The 17819-nt window shown below is 38.2% G+C and overlaps 1 protein-coding gene across 2 annotated transcripts in view; it reads right to left on the bottom strand.

Moving 5' to 3' along the window:
* The window catches only part of LPGAT1 (lysophosphatidylglycerol acyltransferase 1), a 65853-nt gene that overhangs the window by 16713 nt on the left and 31321 nt on the right, over positions 1-17819 (bottom strand). For both annotated transcript variants that reach the window (XM_075147038.1, XM_075147039.1), the window contains exons 4-6: positions 15049-15144; positions 11330-11603; positions 2338-2464 (exon numbers count right to left, since the gene is read on the bottom strand). In XM_075147038.1, coding sequence (XP_075003139.1) covers positions 2338-2464; positions 11330-11603; positions 15049-15144 — 497 coding nt within the window. The remainder of the gene's footprint in view (positions 1-2337; positions 2465-11329; positions 11604-15048; positions 15145-17819) is intronic.

Genomic DNA, 17819 nt, shown 5'->3' on the forward strand with positions numbered 1-17819 from the left:
ATTCTGGGCAGTCAAAGAGAAGAGTTGCAGAAGGACCTGACAATAGTTGCAGATGAAATTAAATAGCAGTAAATGCAAGGCAGTGAACACTGGGAAGGAAAAAGCACCAGCAGCTACGCATACACTACCACAGCCTCTAAGATTAGCTATTATTATTCTGGTAAGCGATCCTGAAATCACCGTGGGGAATTCAGGATGTCAGTCAACTCACAAACTAGTTATAGCAGAACCAGAAAAGGCGCAGACAAAAGTAACAAGATAATCAGGGAAAGGCTTTTGTGTAAGGAGACACCAAATAGATGAAGACTCGTTGGGCTGGGAGGGGGACAGGGGCAGCTAAGGCAGGATATGAGAAAGCTCTGTAAAATCACGGGCCATGGAGAGTGTGACTGAGAAATCATTCATCCACTACTGGCAGGACAAGGGAGAAACAGGATGCACCCACTGAAGGGTGGAGAACTTAAAACAAGCAAAAAGGAAGTGGTCCTGGCTGCCGTCTTCAAGAACAGTTACACGTTGTGTCATGGGAAATTGTAGAAGTCTAAGTATAAGCAAGTTAAAAATGGTATTAGACAAGTTCATGAAGGCCAGGTCCATCAGCACCTACCAAAAGAGCGATCCAGATGCGACACCTGCTTAGAACATGTTACAGCCACCATGTGTTAACACGCAGAGGGATGGTGCGTGGGCGGCCTTCCCGTGCCTTTGCTGCTACCACACGCTGTCAGAGCCAGGGTACTTTGTTAAATGCGTCTTTAAGAATTGCTACCCTGCATCCAACTAAAGCCCTTGCAGTCCAGAGGACATGTGCCTAAACTTGACGTGCCAATTTAAGAATTAGCAGGACTGGAAAGTTAGCCAAAGCTCCAGTTACAACCAAGACACTCAGTTCTCATTTCAGAGGTATTACATCCAGCTCTCAGCCTTCAGAGACATGCTGCTGCATTAGTTTTCCATTTGGGGCATACTGCGAATGTTTTTACAGAGCCAGCCATAACAACTAGAGGTTATTTAATTTAAAAAAAAAAAAAAAAAAAAAAAAGAAGAGAGGCTTGCCCCTGTCTAAACCAGTGGTTTAGACCCTCTGGAAGAAAACAACAAACCTCCACCCAACAATAAACAATTTCTAATATTTTTTTCTTAGAATTTTAGTACTAGAAGAACTGCAACATTCGAGTTCAATGCAAGGAAGGTCATCTTTATGCTCGTGCTCATAAATAGGTTTTGAATATACACATTTAGAAGCAGGAAGTTAATTCAACTTAAGATAACTTTCTCTCTTTTTTAAAGGAAGTATTTTTGGAAATACTGTTTCAGAAAATTCTAAATACATTTAACTATCCCAGAGATCTGAGAGAGTACTAAAGTGACCTGAATAAAGCACAATAGATATTACGGTATCCTACCTAAATTAGGGTGTAAGTATATTCACCTTCGGAAAAACTTGAAGGCAGATTTCTATAAAAAGCAGGGACAGATTTAAACATGGCTCCAGTGAGCAGCCTGTACTCTGCATCACACAACACTGACACAGCAGTGATGCTGGAGAAGGTCATTCCCAGTTAAACTGCCACACAGGGGATCCACACAAGGATACCTGAAAGCTTACTGTAAAAGTCTAAAAGCTCCCCAAATCAACAAAAGGGAATTAAGACAAAATAATGCAATTTTGGGATAAAATGTAATCAACTTATTTGGTATAGGGAGAGTGTTAAAGTATTTCTGGAGATTTCAGACTTGCAATTAACTGCAAACCAAAAGCAAAATGCAACTTCTCTCTCTGTTAGTTTAGGTCTTGAGACAAAGAACCGCTGAGGAGAAAAGTTTTAATAGTATCCCATCCTCAGTGTCAATGAGATTTGCTACGATTTCCACAGTGTTTCTCTGCTCAACTATTAAGAGTATGCTTTGAGTGAAAAAGCTGACATTTCTTTGTCAGAAAGTTAAATACAATATCTAATAATCTCTCAGGAAACCTGTTACTGAATAACACAGTGGTTTTTAATTTGTTGTCGTTATTTAAAAAAAAAAAAAAATCAGGTTGAGTTTACCAGCACCTTAACATTAAAGTGGAAAAGATGACCTAGTCATCAAATAACTATGTTCAGCCACAGGATATTAGACAATAACTTAAATGTGCTAAGATATGGAATGGTCACTGAACTTTTCAAAAGAAAACTGTGTTGTGTTTAGATAATATGAGTTGCTCACCTGTGAGAGACGCACATAAAGACATTGCTACTGATTTCCCATATTCTGAAACATGATGTTACTAATTCGTGAATACTCGTTTTTTAATATTTTAATTCAATTAAGAGTAGAAGGTTTATTTCCTACCTGTAATGTACATGTGTAACCGTTGGCTGTCGGTAGCCAAGAATCCAAGTTTGGATGTCTATAGGTTCACCTTTGGGATACGCAATGGTTGTATCTATCACCCACTGGAGGCCTTTTGATTTGCTCTCTAGGAACAAAAAGAAATGTGATATTAAAAGTAATCAGAAAGTGAATGTCACTCATTTGATAGTTATTCCATTTTTGTATTACTTCATGAGGTATGAGGCACAAATAAAATAAGACAGCAAAAAATCAAATCCAGAAATACTCTTACAAACTTCAGCTAGACAAAGATTTTACTTTCACAGTTATTTCTGTTGTTCTTACATATTGTAGTACACAGAATTGAACAAGTTCACTCATTGGGTATGAATATAGTCACACAACATGTTGGCCTAAATGTTAGGTGCTTCCCCCCATTCACTGAAAGGAAAACTTCAAAAATAAAAATCCAACTTTCTTAGTCAGCACTTTAAGCACATTTACAACTGGGCCTTCGTAAGAGCTCGCAGTTGCAGATCCCTGATGAAGCAACAGCCATGCAGATCCCTTTGGACAAATAGCCTCACTACTGGGTTAGGACAAGTGGATAAAGGTGATTTATGTTATACAACATAGTTAGATTTTCAAAGATTTTTTTAAAAAAAATCGCTCAAAGGTTCTTAAAAATCTGAGTTTCAGGATAAAAAGGAAATACACCACTTCGTGTATTAAAGACAAGAAAGCAATGAATAGAAGATGGTCAGTTTTCACAATGGAGAGGAGATTGCATCCACAAGGTCCCAGAAAGACTGATACCAGTACATGTTCATATGCTGCTTAGCATATTTAGAAACTGAAAAAAGGATCAAAGGAGATGAAAATATTTGCTATCAATATTATTCAGGAGAGTCAAAGTTAAATCTGAACATAGGTTACTACCAGCAATAGTCAAGGTCAGATATCAGCCTAGCCATGACCTCTCTCTGGCATGTCTTCAATTCACATGTTTGCAAACAGGGAGAGCAGCAGATCTGGAAAGCAAACCAGGAAGGAAGGGCACATTGCCAAGGTGGCACTTTGAGTTTAGCTTGTCAATTTAATATCTATTCTGTGGGAACTGGAGCTGCCTTGTAACTGAGGTCATGTTATGTTTGGGCTAGTATAGTAATATGCTTACTTAATGCTTAATACACTAGTATAGTAATGTACTTACATCATACCCAGCAATATCTTAAAGTTTTTAAAAAGTTGACTATTAAAAACAGCCACCTGTTGGCAGAAGCATGTAAGAGGTGTTAGGTCTTCGTACAAAGTACAAGACTCTTCAAGCCTGCAGCTGAGATAGCTATGAAAGAAATATGATAGAGGTTGACAAAAACACTGTTGGCCTGAAGAATGTGCACAAGGATAGATTGTTCACCATCTTTCTCAATACTAGAATAGATGAAGCTAAGCGGGAAACTTTTCAAAGCAAACAGAGAGAAATGATTCTTCGTGCAGAGGGGAATAAAACTGTGGGGAACCCCTTGCCAAAGGATGTCAAGGATGCAGAGAGTTGGGTTCAAGAGGAAATTGGACAAGTTTGTGGGAGAAATCCGTTGGAGGGTTAACTAAAAAGGCAGAAACCCCCACCTGGCTTGGGAAACCTACCACACTGGAAACAGTCAGAAACTAAGAGAGTATGCGGGAGAAGAAAGATGCATACTTGCTGTGTTCACACTCTTCCTCTGATATCCACTTGGAGTCATGGACAAGACGTTGGGCTAGACTGATGTTTAGTCTTGCCCAGAAACGCCACTCAAATTTTACAGAAGAGCTACCACACACATGAAGAAATCTGCAACACACAGTCTGAGGTGCACTCTAAAAGCCACAGAGTTATTAACACCAACTAGAACCTATGTGCAAGGCCTGGCTCGCGAGTTTCTACCTGCACTTAATTTAATTTAATTTGCATTTAATTTAATTAAGTGTGAGAAGACAGTTACAGCAATGCTATCACATATATCTATCAATTATTTTAACAAACAGCTAGTGTTTCTGTGGTATCTACTCAACAATGGAGTTGTACTGCTTTGTTACAAATGCAAACACACTACCTGAAAAAGGCTAGACAGTATTTCCTAATATTTAAATTATGAGTTATTAATAGCATGCAATGTGCTATTCCAAAATTTGACCAAGTGCAAGCTGCACAGGTCAAGCTGAAACATCCAGTGTCACCTTCTGGAAATACAGTGTTTTAAAACCCTGACAGACATGTGAAATGAGAACATGAGGCCCCATTAGAGGCTCCAGGCTTGCCAGCATCATGACAGAGTGCTTGTCAAGTCTCTCTTAAGAAAAGCACTAACTACAGAGTCCTTCATTTTAAAAGTAGCAATGTATTAGAGAAAAGCCAATATGAAATTAATAGTAAATCCACAGAAGTATTAATTTAGAAATGGATTTCGGAACAAAGCCATTCAATTTATTATTTTCCCAGACGTAAAGTAAGAATGGATAAAGACAAGTAAATTGTCTAAGTGAGTAAGCAACAAAGACCATTAATTGCAATTAAAAAGTGCCAGATGAATACAGGCACACTATCTTATTATTTACAGTAAAATGCTTTAAAATCATTTATTAAATATTTAGCTAGTATTTCAAACTGTTCTTTCAGTGGATAATGGTTCAAGCTTCATTACAGGAAGACTCCTGCAGTCCTTTTCTGTGCTGATTTCCTACCTTCTGCTTTTGTGGAGCCGAGCTGCTGCTGCATCAGACCAGCTCCAAACCCACCTCCAGCCCCTTCCAGGGCAGGGTGGGGAGAAAAACCTGCCTCTGACAGCCCACCAGGAACCCCAGGTTGCTGTTGCTGGAATTCTGAAGGCAACGTCAGCCTTCATAGACCGTCCTTTAGAGCAAGCAGGTCTTAGTGCAGCTACCTCCAGGTGCAATTACCAAGACATGCTATCAAATCACAGTCACAGGCATATTTCTGCATGCTCTGGTTTAAAGTAAGCCTTACATAATCATCCAAGATCTCACACTGCCAAAAAAAACCCCTAAGTCACCAAGGATTTCAGAAAATTAGTTTTGAAATAAATCTTGCTGTCCTTTTTGGGGGGTTATACTGTGCTGTGCCCTGCTCATGAGAATATTTATTTTAAAGCCAGGAAGCTCTAACAAATCCTGAAACTGAAAAAGAAACAGACAACTGCACACAACACAAAGGGGTAGGACCTCAGTATGCCGGAGGATGCTGCTTTCAAGCCTAAGCAGACCTTTGAACAAGAATAAACCCTATTATTTTTTAAATAGAGCACACTAACAGGAACTCAGAACAGAAAGACTGCTGCATTAGTTATACTATGGTGTGAATCTCAGGTCTGGCATTTGTAGCTGAAAAAAAGGAAGTTGTGTATACCTGTTCAAGAACTCCTCTTGCCAAGTTTGGCTTGGGCAACAGAGCCACAGATGCTTCTGACAGCCAAACCCTTTTGAACTTTCTACCTACCATTAAAAGACACCCCAATTCTTCATTTCTAGTACCTGCTGAAAGATTGAGCAACCCGGCTACCAGAGACTTCAGCAGAAGAAACTGCTGCAGAGGCCAAATTTAAGCTGATCTCTCTGAGGACTAGTTTCTCTTCTGTGATGTCAGTCTGCTTGCCACTTTCAGCACACGTGGAGGATTTTGATTTCTCAAATCGCCTCAAAATGTTAGCAGTCTGATTCTTTTTAAATAGTACGTAAATGTTCAAAACAGGCCTGCAGGCATCTGTCCTACACAGTTGCATCCAAACCACATAGTAACAATGTTCCTTAGTATGAATGGTACATACTTGCCTTATGAGTGCTAAGACAAGACTGATCGATAACATGTAACAGTAGCTTTCTGGCCTAGACAAAAAAAATCAAAATAAAATTTAAATAGTCTCCTAACTTTTTTTTTTTTTAAAAAATCACCAGCACAGGCAAATCTCCATAACTACTTTTTTTCCTTATTTTTGTTCTAGCTGTGGATTCAGCAATAGTAAGTTACTTCATATTTAGTTATGAAGCAACTTAATCATCAGCGTCTTCAAGATATTCAGTGCTCCATCATCCTCTATGGTCCTCTCACAGCAAATACTTGACTGTCTACAATCACAAATTTAGTGGGGTTCAGAGCTCCTCTTCATTGCCGCTATGTCCTCCCTGGAGTTACTCAACCAATGCTAAAAGCTGGATTTGACTATGCGCAGGACTCTTCAAACTTGCCAGCAGACTGCCAGCGATTACCACTGAGAAAAACAGCAAGTTATAAAGACGGGTTTCAGCAGGAAACCTCGCCTCCAGCCGAGCTCTACGTGGTGGGATGCTGCCGGATTGCATCCAGAGTGGAAAAGAATGCACCAGCCAGGTGTGAACCTGAGGACTGCAGCTTCCACTTGAAAAAGAAAATATTTACTAGCATTCACTAGTATTCAGGTGTGGTCTCCTGAATATTTACATCACCCTAAACACAGCCAAAAGAGGCTGTTGCCTCCCCCTGCATAGCAATGCGTTCTTGTAACTTGCCACTTGTCTTGTCCTCGTGTGATCAACTGGACCACTGACCTTAAAATTAACTCTTTTCCCAAAGATTAGCTCTCAGACTGAACATCTTACTCATTATCCCAAGATCGCTCCATAACAAATCACCTGGAACAAAACAAGAAGCCCCTTTACCAGGATTAAAAAAAAAGCCTTCCCACATGTTATTCAAGTCACATTCCTCACATAACAGTGAATCAAAAAGTTTGATAGAAAAAAAAAAAATCAATTACAAAGTCCAGTGTCCAGCTCTGCAGAAGGGAAAATTTAATTTCTCTGAGAAAAAGCATCAGAACTGAATGTACTGTGCTGCATTTGAAAACAATAAGATAAGATTTCAATATGGCTCTAACCAAGTTCATAGCAACCTCTTATCAGACAAAAAATTGCTGCATGGTAAAATACAGCAGAATTTAAAAAACATACTAGAGCAAGGTTGATAAAAAATAAGCTCTGGAACGCGTATCTTCAGTGAACAATTGCTCCAAACTCCTTTGAATTGCCAGCTGTTTAGCACTTAGAACATTTTGCTAGTTCTAAAACTCACAAGATCAATTCTTATTAACTGAAGAAACATAGTACTTGCAAATATGTCAGAGACTAAGCATTCTGTTAAAAAATTAAACAAACAAAACAAAACCATAAATTAACCCCCCCACAAACACATCGGTCCCTACAGGGTTAAGGTGATGATGGCTATGCATCAAGTATTTTCATGCTGCCCATATTTCTATTCTGCACTAAAACCTAAATTCCGGAACGCAGGCGCTGGCAGCAGCACTCTGTTTGGGGGGCACAGCACATCTGCCCAGAGGGATGCTTTCATCAGACACCAGAATTAACTTATACCATCTTCTCAGGGACAGACACCACTTAATTACATTGTCTGTACTTTCTAGCTTCAAAAGCACTCAAGCCATCAAGTGATAGTACTACCTTTCCTATATATTTTTCCATCCTTCTATTTATTTAGGAATAAAATTGTACAATTTCGTTAAAATTAACAAGTGTTTCAAAAGGTAGCAAAAGCAACAACTCTTTTAGTCATTTAATTTAGTATTTACCAACAAAAAGTTAAATTTCACCCCGATGAAGGCTAGTACTTGGGACATTAAATATGAAAGAAGGCTTGGAAAACTGTTAGGAGAAGGAAATTAAGAAAACAAAGGCTGCTTGCCTTGGAAAAGCAACTGATAAAGAACTGATCAGTTTAAGTACAAGAATAATCAAATAGTATTGATCATCTAGCTCAGGAACATTTGTTCTTCCTGCCACTTTACAGAGGAAGAATCAGGTAATAAACTATGGGAAATTCGTAACTAGTACAAAAATAAACTGAATATCGGATATTAAGAACACTAATATCATAGTTAAGGCTAATGAAATTTTAGGGAGGCTACTGAACCTCACACTTCACAACATAAACCCACCTCTACCGAAGGAGGGTATTAAAGAGATTAGATTAGAGACCTTATAGTAGAAGGACAGATGATGTAGCATTTAGCCGTTGCAGTTTTTGAACTCCTATTTGAAGGCTGTAACTCCAGCGACATTTGATGTACAAAAGCAAGCTAGTGGGCTGAGGAGCAGGGGGGGTGACACGATGAAACAACTGTATGCAACTTGATTTGTACCAAATTAGGGTGCTGCATAGCAGTATGTTAAGAATGAACCATCTTTTCTTATACCTGCTTTTGTCGTCTTTTCTTCTTACAGCCAGTATTATACACCATTCCAGCTGGGAAAGTAGAATGGTATAAAATCTACAATGGTATAAAAGCTACAAGGATAATTTAAAATGAATTAAGTACTAATAAAATGACAGCACTCAAGAACACTGCAACTGTGTATCATGACTCATCAGAAAACATAGCTACCCAGGAAACTCAACAGGAAGGGGACGTAATTTTTGATGAGGAGGAGTTACTCTTAATCTATAAACGAATTTAACTAAAATCGAGGAGGGGGGGAGGTGAACCCCATCATTATCAGTAAAGCTTGGCGGTAACAAAAAGATTGAAAGAATGATAAATAATGGAGAAGAAAGCTTATTACAGTAAGCTGAATAATTTGGTAACCCAGGACACCAGGAACATTGTTAAATAAGACAGTATAGAGCACAAAAAGCGGCGCAGAGGAAAAATGTTTTCAGTGAACCATGGAGTTCAAGTGCGATGCTACTGACACAGAAACCACTTCCCAAGCAAAGGAGTACAGTAATAATGTACAAAAAGTTTATACGCAATCTCTATGCAAGACACTGGTGAAACCTTTCCTGTATATACTACGTCTAGTTCTAGCACCCACAACTCAACGATGGTAACCCAAAGAGGATACAGGCAAGTTTGATTTTACTGAGCCAGGTTTTTTCATGTGGTTAAAAAAAGGGAAAGGTAAAAGAGAGAAAAAGTAAAGATGATCACTAACTTGTTAGGCTTCTAACTTTGTAATATAACCTTATCAATTTATACAATTATATTTCATTTAACTGAACAAACATTTTTCAAAAAATTTTCTGAATTGGCAAGAGTACAGTAAAAGCATTTGGAAAGCAGAAGATTAGAGGAAGCGTCTGTTATACAAGATAAAGATCAAGAATTAACCTTTCATACACCTCTGAAAGGGAAGTTTTACCATGCTAGAAACATTTTCTGAGCTTAAGAGAAGAGAGGACTTAAAATACCTCAGCTTCATATGTATCAAATATTACTGTTCCCTAGCATACAAAATTTACTTTCACTTCTCTTTTTCATCCCTTTTATTATGTTTTCATGTCTATTACTCTGAAAGAATGATAGCTAAACCCACACATTTCTTTCCTATTTTTGCCCACTTGTCTTTCCTTCTGTCTTTTGAGTAGGATGGACAGATGTGGTTCCATTGTATTTCTGAGACAATTCCTTTATTTTAGTTCCCAGTTAGGTCAACTACTATCAAATGCTCATTTCTCCAGAGTCTGAATCATGCCGCTCAAAAGAAACAAAACAAAACAAAAAAAAGAAGCAGCCAGATTTAATGTTCAGCTAAGTTGATAGCAATCTAAGAGTATGAAAATACAAAATTGGTATTTGATGAGTTCTTTTGGTCCCCTTTCAGAAAAAGAAGCCCGTAATTCACATTTGGGGAACTTCTTATTTTTCATACCTTTTTGCCTTTGAGAGGGAATAAATAGAACAGGAACAAGCCAAACTTTTCTCCTTAAAAAAATAACTTTTAACAAGGACTAGGGTATTCTGTTTTTCTTTTAAACCTAAAATCTTCTAAGACAACAGGGGCTTTCTTCAGCCTTTCTTTTCCAAATGTAGCCTGAAAGGAAATATTCTGATGCATTCCACAGCTTGATTTTCCGTTCATTTAAAATCTTGCCTCCACTCCTGCAAGAACATCATCTCCATTCATTTCCTATGTTGACAAGATTAACTTCAAAACTAAAAATCTGAAAAAATCGGTATGAGGCTTCCTGCTAACCCTGAAATTTGAACTTCAGCACAGAAAAAACCCAAAGTCATCTGCATATGTGGCTTCATTAGGATGGACCTTTGGTTCAAACTGCTAAACGATTATAGTAGTTTGGCTATGGAAATACCAGCACCACCCATCAATAAGAAACCACCACAAACCCCCAATGCATTGTGTCTATAATAAGTAACAGAAATTCATAACTAGGTTAAGAAAGATCTAACCCTGCTCTCTGAACGTGCCAAGAAGTTAATTTTAAAAATTGAGACACTAAAAGCACCAAGGCCCATAACTACAGGCATTATTTATATCCCAGATGTTCTCTCCCCTTCAGCCCAGGCGTCCCAGAACAATAATGCTGCAGGAATATTCTTATTCCGTCATAACTCTTCTAACATAAGACAGCCAAAACAATCCTTCAAATCTAGTCATCAGTGACAGTTAATTCCAGCAACAAAGGGGACAGTCATCATAAAAATCTGTAGAGAATAGAAGAACTTGAACTCAATAGAGAACAGTTCAAGAAGAAGAATGAAGTATGCAGTACTGGATGCAAAGAAACGTTTAAAGCCAGGAACAAAAATTTGAACATAGTTCGCATATTTCAGAAATACTTTTACTATAGTTCCATACTACCATAAACCAGTGCAAACCATCAATAGTGCTGAAAGGAGCAGCCCATCTTCCTGCCCACTCTGTGTGCTCACTTCAGTATCTGCTCCAGTATCACATGTACCAAGACAAACATTCATGCAGCCACACCATAGACTAAATCAAATTAAAACTAAGGTTTTCTTTTTTTGTGTGTCTCAAAACAAAAAATAAACTTAGTGGAACTAAAAGCAAATATGAAAACATTTATATAAATATGACGGTGCATTATGGATGTATTTGACACTTAAAGAGACCAATTCAACACAAAATGTTTTGCTTAACGCAAATCTTGGACATTCAATTTGTTTTTTATCAACAAGAGTGAAGTGGTCTTTACCTTTTATCACAGCGTCTCCACCTGCTGGAGTTCCATTTTCTTGTGGTGCTACAAGCGTTTTCAGAATTACTTGTGTTGCCCCAAGTCTTGGCAGGGTGACATGTTTAAGAAATGGCAAATTGTTTTTCTTGGCAAATGCCTGGCTTGTTTCTCTCCTTTTCCTAAGAAAGCCACCCTCTGGAAATAAAACAATCCATTTCCGATTACGGCTCCTGTAGTATTTTTCTAGATGCTCCTTGAGTAACACAAGCTGCTGGTCCCGGTGTGCTTTTCCCTGTAAGGATAAAACATTACCTAAATAAAACGAATACTTAAAAGAGATAACATTAAGACAGATAATTATTACATTTCTATGATTTCTCTCTCTTTTCAGAGATACAAATAAGCCTCTATGACAACACAAAACAATGTTCCCATAGTACTCACTGGTGGCTGAGTTAATGCCACGTTACAGAAAGGCTGAAAAAAAGCCCTTGAAATTGAGGATGAAGTTCCCGATTTGATGACTTCTCTGCAAGAGCGACATCCAGACTGTAAACGGGAACTCCACATAACGGGAGGATGTATTTACAGAATTCCCTAGTTGTTACCGGGTCTCAAGTTGAATTTGCTAAACCAAATTCTGCAAAGACAATCTAGGGGTCAAGCTATGATTTGGAGGTCCACGTATCATCAGTAATTTCTGCAAGCCAAACAGTATCTTTGCTCACTATCTTCTACGTACCTCTCCCTGCATCCTGTACTAGAATAGCAGAGGTACCAGAAGACACAGCTGGACCTCGAGACCAGGCTTGAGTTCAGTTATCAGAGCAGAACCACAGATTTCTCCCAAACCTGCACTGCTTGAATGCTTAGTCTCAGCTGAAATCAGCACACTGATAGAAACACTTACTGTTTCGGGGCGGGGGGGGGAGAGGGGGAGGGACGGGAAGTGCTGGGCTCTGATGTTTGGAGGTTTTCTTCCTCTAGGAGAAACTGTTGAGTAGGAAGTGATTTTATTTGTGTGAACTTAAAGAAAGCCTACAACAATAAAAATGAGATGTCCTAGCCAACAAGATACTGTATGACACCAGCTTCGAGTTTGATAATTAGCTGTGTATAGGATATAGCCAGGTCATAATTAAACGTGAAGGACCAAGTGAAAAAAAAGAAAAAAAAACAACCCTCATTCATTTCTCCTCTTTGATGTATTAGCACAACTTTTTCCACTTAAGACAGTACGAGTTGTCTTTAATTACTGCAGAAATATCTTCAATATCTTCAACAACAATCTTTTCTCTTCCCACTTCCACACACAGCAAGAGCAAGCTACCCAAATTTTCACGGGAATTAATTTACATCAATTATCATTTTTGCGTGCTCCAAAGTGACTTTGCCAAATCACTCAAAACACACAGGAGTCCAAAATTTAAGCTTCCCTCAGCAGAGATGATTTTAATTCTCTGAAATGTTAACAAAACTGCGACAAACATTCCACTCTCTTGGTTTTTTTTGGAAGGGAAGAGGGAAAGAATGGGGTTGAGTGGAAGACAACAAGAAACAATATTTTATTGAAGACAAGTTTTGTGAAAGTGTTTCTCCTAGATTTTAAAATTTCACGATTGCAATTACTTCCAACTTACCTCATGAAAGGGAAGGAAAAAGCTCTGCCTGCTCATATTAATGCAATTAAAGAGCAATATAAAAGTTCCTCAGTTAAAACAGTCCTTTCCCACCAGACCACAGGACTCCAGGATAGCACAGTAGTTAAAAAAACCAGCAGTGAACAATAAACTTTTCACACATTAGATATTAGAACTCTCCAAAACCTAAACAAACCTAATGAATATGACTGGTAGATAAATTGCCATTTAGCAAATACCGTGAGGTTTAAGATGCTGCTGTGATACAGAAAAGCCTACTGGACTAATAGGAAAGAGAGGAGTGTTTAAAAGCAACCGTGACTAGTGGAATACTGAAAAGTCCTGGAAGATAAAACGTAATTAACATACTGTCCAGAAAGAAGAGAAAGTAAGTCATAAAAAAGCAGAAGCAGCTCCTTAATACAGCCAACTCTTGAAGACCACGGCTAGCTGATCACCATCACAGGGAACAGGCTCAGCCTTCTTTCCTTTAGAGGAAAGAAAGCAGACTGCTGACAAATTCTTTAGGATGCCATGCACTTTGCATCACTGATATGGCAAGCTACTGACAGTCTCGGTTTCCAGTAAACTTTTCAATAGGAGAGGAGAAAACACTATTCAACTTCTAGTAGACCTCAGAAGCATTCCTAAAACTGCCATTGGTGCTGCTCATGAAAATGAGGCTAATGTACATTTTTAACAAATAGGATGTACTGTACCATGATAAAGTTATGTTATTTTACAGGGGAAAAAAATGAAGTATTTGCTCATCCAAACATACTAGGGCCTTTCTATAGTTAGGCAAAGGATCATTACTCACTCACCTTAAGTGTTTTTGCTACACCCAAAGGCTAATTAACAACTAAGAAACATTTTATTTTCAATTGGTTTATCTTTAGACTCACACTGACATCATTTTATTTGTGATGTTGCATATCTCAGCCACTTTACAAAAATAAGGAAAAGCCTTAGTTTTTGCAGCTCAGTAATGGTTTGGTTTTGTAATTGGAGTTGCAACACCACATTCAGAAATTACAATTAACAAGCTGACAGCCACGTGTACCTCAAAATGTGTATCTTGTGAATTTTAACTACTGAAATAGATTTGTATTTTACAAAATGTCAAACCCTATTCCTTTCCATACTCTCACAGTACACAGTTGTGTATCTCTGGAGACCTTTATTTTATTATCTAATTTTGCCTGAGGTCTTCTAACCATGCCTCTAGTCTTAGTAAGAAATCTCACTTTAGCTGTGTATAGCTGTGATTAAGTATTTCTTTATTTCATTCTGAGTAAATTAGCTTCTCCTTCTCTATAACATGAAAATTCATTAATTCTCTCTGGCTGCCCATACATTTTAAAGTCCAGACAAATAAAAATAAGGAGAGGAAAGAAATGTGTATGCTGGATGTCACAGTTCACGTAACTGGCAGGAGGTTCAAGCTTATCATTGTACTTCTAAGTTTCTACTTTTAGACTGCAGTTTGATCAACAGCTACCAAACAACAAAAAAAAAAACCCCAAATTGTAAGAAATAATCTGAGGTTTTCATTCCTTAATATTTGACATGCTGGGCTCAACACACATTCTTTCCTGATGCTCAAATAATAATTAACCTTCAAGAATCAATTAATTACTATTTATGCAGGTCCACCACCACCTTAAACTGGTCTACTACCATGTCACCATCAAAAGGGACAGTCCTGCCTTTCCTTATCTGAAACTTTGACAGTCAGAAGGGTGACTTAACCAGACTCATTGCACAGCTTCAAGGTCACTAAGGAAAGAAGAGAGGTACCAACAATGGGCAGTTGGAAGCAGAGAGACAAAAAGGACTGCCATGTACTTTGCTTGTACACCTCTCTCATAAATGGCTCCCATTATAATTGGGTTCCGTAAACGTTCATGTCTAGGCAAATAATAAAATAAGCTTGGAAAAAAAGCAGTTTCAGAACAAAGCTCTACCCAAATACACATATTACAGCATAGTTATTTTATCCTGCAAACCATCCAGGAGGTAATGAGTAAGTCCCATAACATCACAACGTTCCAAATATACGGATAAATCAAAGCACTACTACGTGTTTCCATTTACCTGTCTTATAAAGAAGTCTCCATGGATTAGAGACACAATGCCGAAGTTTGTATACTTAAAAATATGATCCATCAGCCACATCATCTGACGGACAACCTGAAAAGGTAAAAAAAAAAAAAAAATTTAGTAAATATCAAGTGCAGAGAATTATGTATATACTGGTCACATTCTTGTCACCCTTTCAACAGCAATAAAACTAGCAAATATATAGAATAAAGTCCTTTATTCCCCAAAGTATAAAGCAGCACAAGTGCTACACTTCTCCCTCAAGAGCAGGATTAAATAGTTGTGGTTTTGTAATATAATATACAGTTCTACACTATTAGCCACATGCTAGGGTAATTTCTACTCTGTCTTTTCACACAGGTAGTGTAATGCTTCTTATTGACATACCACCACAATTTTAAGCCAGTTGCAAACTGAAACCTTTTTCAGTGTTAGTTCAAGTACACAAAACAGTACAGATCTGTATTTGAAATCTCCAACTGTTTTATGTCTACCACAAAAATATGTTTCCTTATTTTTTTTGTACTTGGCGATTTTTGGGATGAGATCATGTTCTCGTGCTTCTGATGTGCCCATGCTCCATACACGCTCACTCTATCTTTGAACAGCAGCATTCACTAAGACCTATGTACAGCCCACATGCCATTACCTATTTCTCTCATGGCAGAGCAGCCACATGCATCCCTGAGAATTTCATTAAGTCATGCTCCTTGTCCCAGCTGAGAAGCATGGTGAGAAGGCAAAACCAGAGGTTGAGCCATTAGATTCACTTTGACCATCACTTCTCACCGGTCAGTGAAGGCAGATGCTATACCTGTTCAGTCCTTTGAGATTTAAAATAGAAGAATTATCTCCCAGAAGAGATAACTAACAGAAGGGAAAAGCTGCTTCTCTCACAAGGTCTTTCCCTATAGCTCCTACATGTAGATTTTGAGAGGGGTAGGAATTGGCTCTCCAAAACTGGAAAATCCAGTGTCTCTTATGTGCTCTCAATCATACAGGCTAGCTGCCTTTACTCTTCCCTATGTTATAAGGCCACACCAAGACTGATTCAAGTTCAGTGAAACTTAAAGTCATATAACATAGTACTCTTCCATTTATCACTATCAAAAAAAGCATATGGAGAACCATGACATTTCTCCAGTTGTCAGAAGATCATTTTTTGAATCTTAAACAGGCACCTTCTGCTTGGCATCTTTCAGTTGTCCAAGATACATAATTTGAGGCAAAGACAGAAAGAAAGCAGTCTAAGAAATAAAGATTTCCTCTAGAAAATACAATTATTGATTGCTGATTACATCTACTGCTAAAGTGTACTCTGTGCTTCTCTCCAAACACCAGAGGCTTGCACGGTAACTGAAATACTCAGAATCCATATCCTCGCCTTCAACAATACTTCTAACAAAACAGTTTGATACAGTGAAAGATGGTGGCTTTTACCTGTTTTCACATCTTCACATGTCTACGTGGAATATGTAGAAAGAAGCAGACCATATTTCATGCAGAAATTCTGTTTTGCAAAAGCAGCTCGATAATTTGCAATTTGTATCTAGAATTGCATGTATCAGTAAGTCTTTCTTCCAAAGAAATCTAATTATCTCTTGGAGTGCTCTGATTATCTATTTTCCCTCTTGACCACAGAAGCTATAAATGAATCCTGGGTTATATATTTGGAGAAAGGTAACCGTCACATACCCTGTTTCTTTTACTTATCCTTAAACAACTGCGGCCGGATACTCAGCAAAGTGAAGTTTTTACATACTTGCAAGAACATACCTGCCAAAGAACGTTTAAGATAGTTTATTGCCTTAGACATATAGCTGATCTCCCAGCGAAATCTGAATGTCACGTTTAGAAGCTACCTATCCTTGCCTAAGAGCACATTAAGAACACCTCAACTTTTGTGGTTTTTTAATACTAGCAAACTTTCTGTTTGAAGATCTTGGATAATGCAAAGGTCCCTCTAGCATCACTGGAAGTAGAAAAGGAAACCACCTCTAAGAGAAAAGGACAGCTCTCAAAGATATGAAAGGTTTCGTTTTGGAAACAAGCATCCATTTCTTCTCTGTGACACGCTAGTATCCTTTCCTGTCTGCCAGTGGTATTTCTTACTAGATGCTACACATCCAGGGGAACAAAGACGCACTATGTGTTTGTGAGTGATTAAAAAAAAATTAGTTCCTAGATATAACTCCCCACTTGAGACTAATATTGGTGAAATGGTTTCTCATACAGCTATCCCCGGGCCTCTGTTAAAATAAAAGAGAGGATCTTAAAGCAAAAATTCTGCTCTGCAGAGATTCACATTCTTTCCATTTCAGTAAATCAGAAAGCCTTAGGGAGGGGGAAAAAAAAGAAAGAAAAGGTGTGCCCTAAGGACAAGAGTTAAAAAAAGCATCACTGAGAGGTGTTACTGCTCTTCAAGGCACTACAATATCGTAAGTTCATGCCCGTGCACCAGCCCAAAGATGACAGGCTGGTTTAGGGAACCATATCCTTTGATAAAAACACCACCAAAATTCCACTGATGATAATTTAGCCTGCAGCAGTACTCATATGACTGTCAGTGTTCATCATCTACTTTGGCATTTTGACAATTATTGTGCTATTATATCAAGCAGAAGTTAAATCAATATAATCTATTTTACTGGAGGAGGTAAGCAAGCTTAATAATCTGCTACCCTGAAAAGAAAATGTTTGTGTCTTTTGAGGAGTCAACACTGGTCGCTAGATGTTCTATGGCAATCCTGGAAGAGGAACTCTTG

This window comes from Calonectris borealis, chromosome 3, assembly GCF_964195595.1.
Source record: "Calonectris borealis chromosome 3, bCalBor7.hap1.2, whole genome shotgun sequence".
Lineage (NCBI taxonomy): Eukaryota > Metazoa > Chordata > Aves > Procellariiformes > Procellariidae > Calonectris > Calonectris borealis.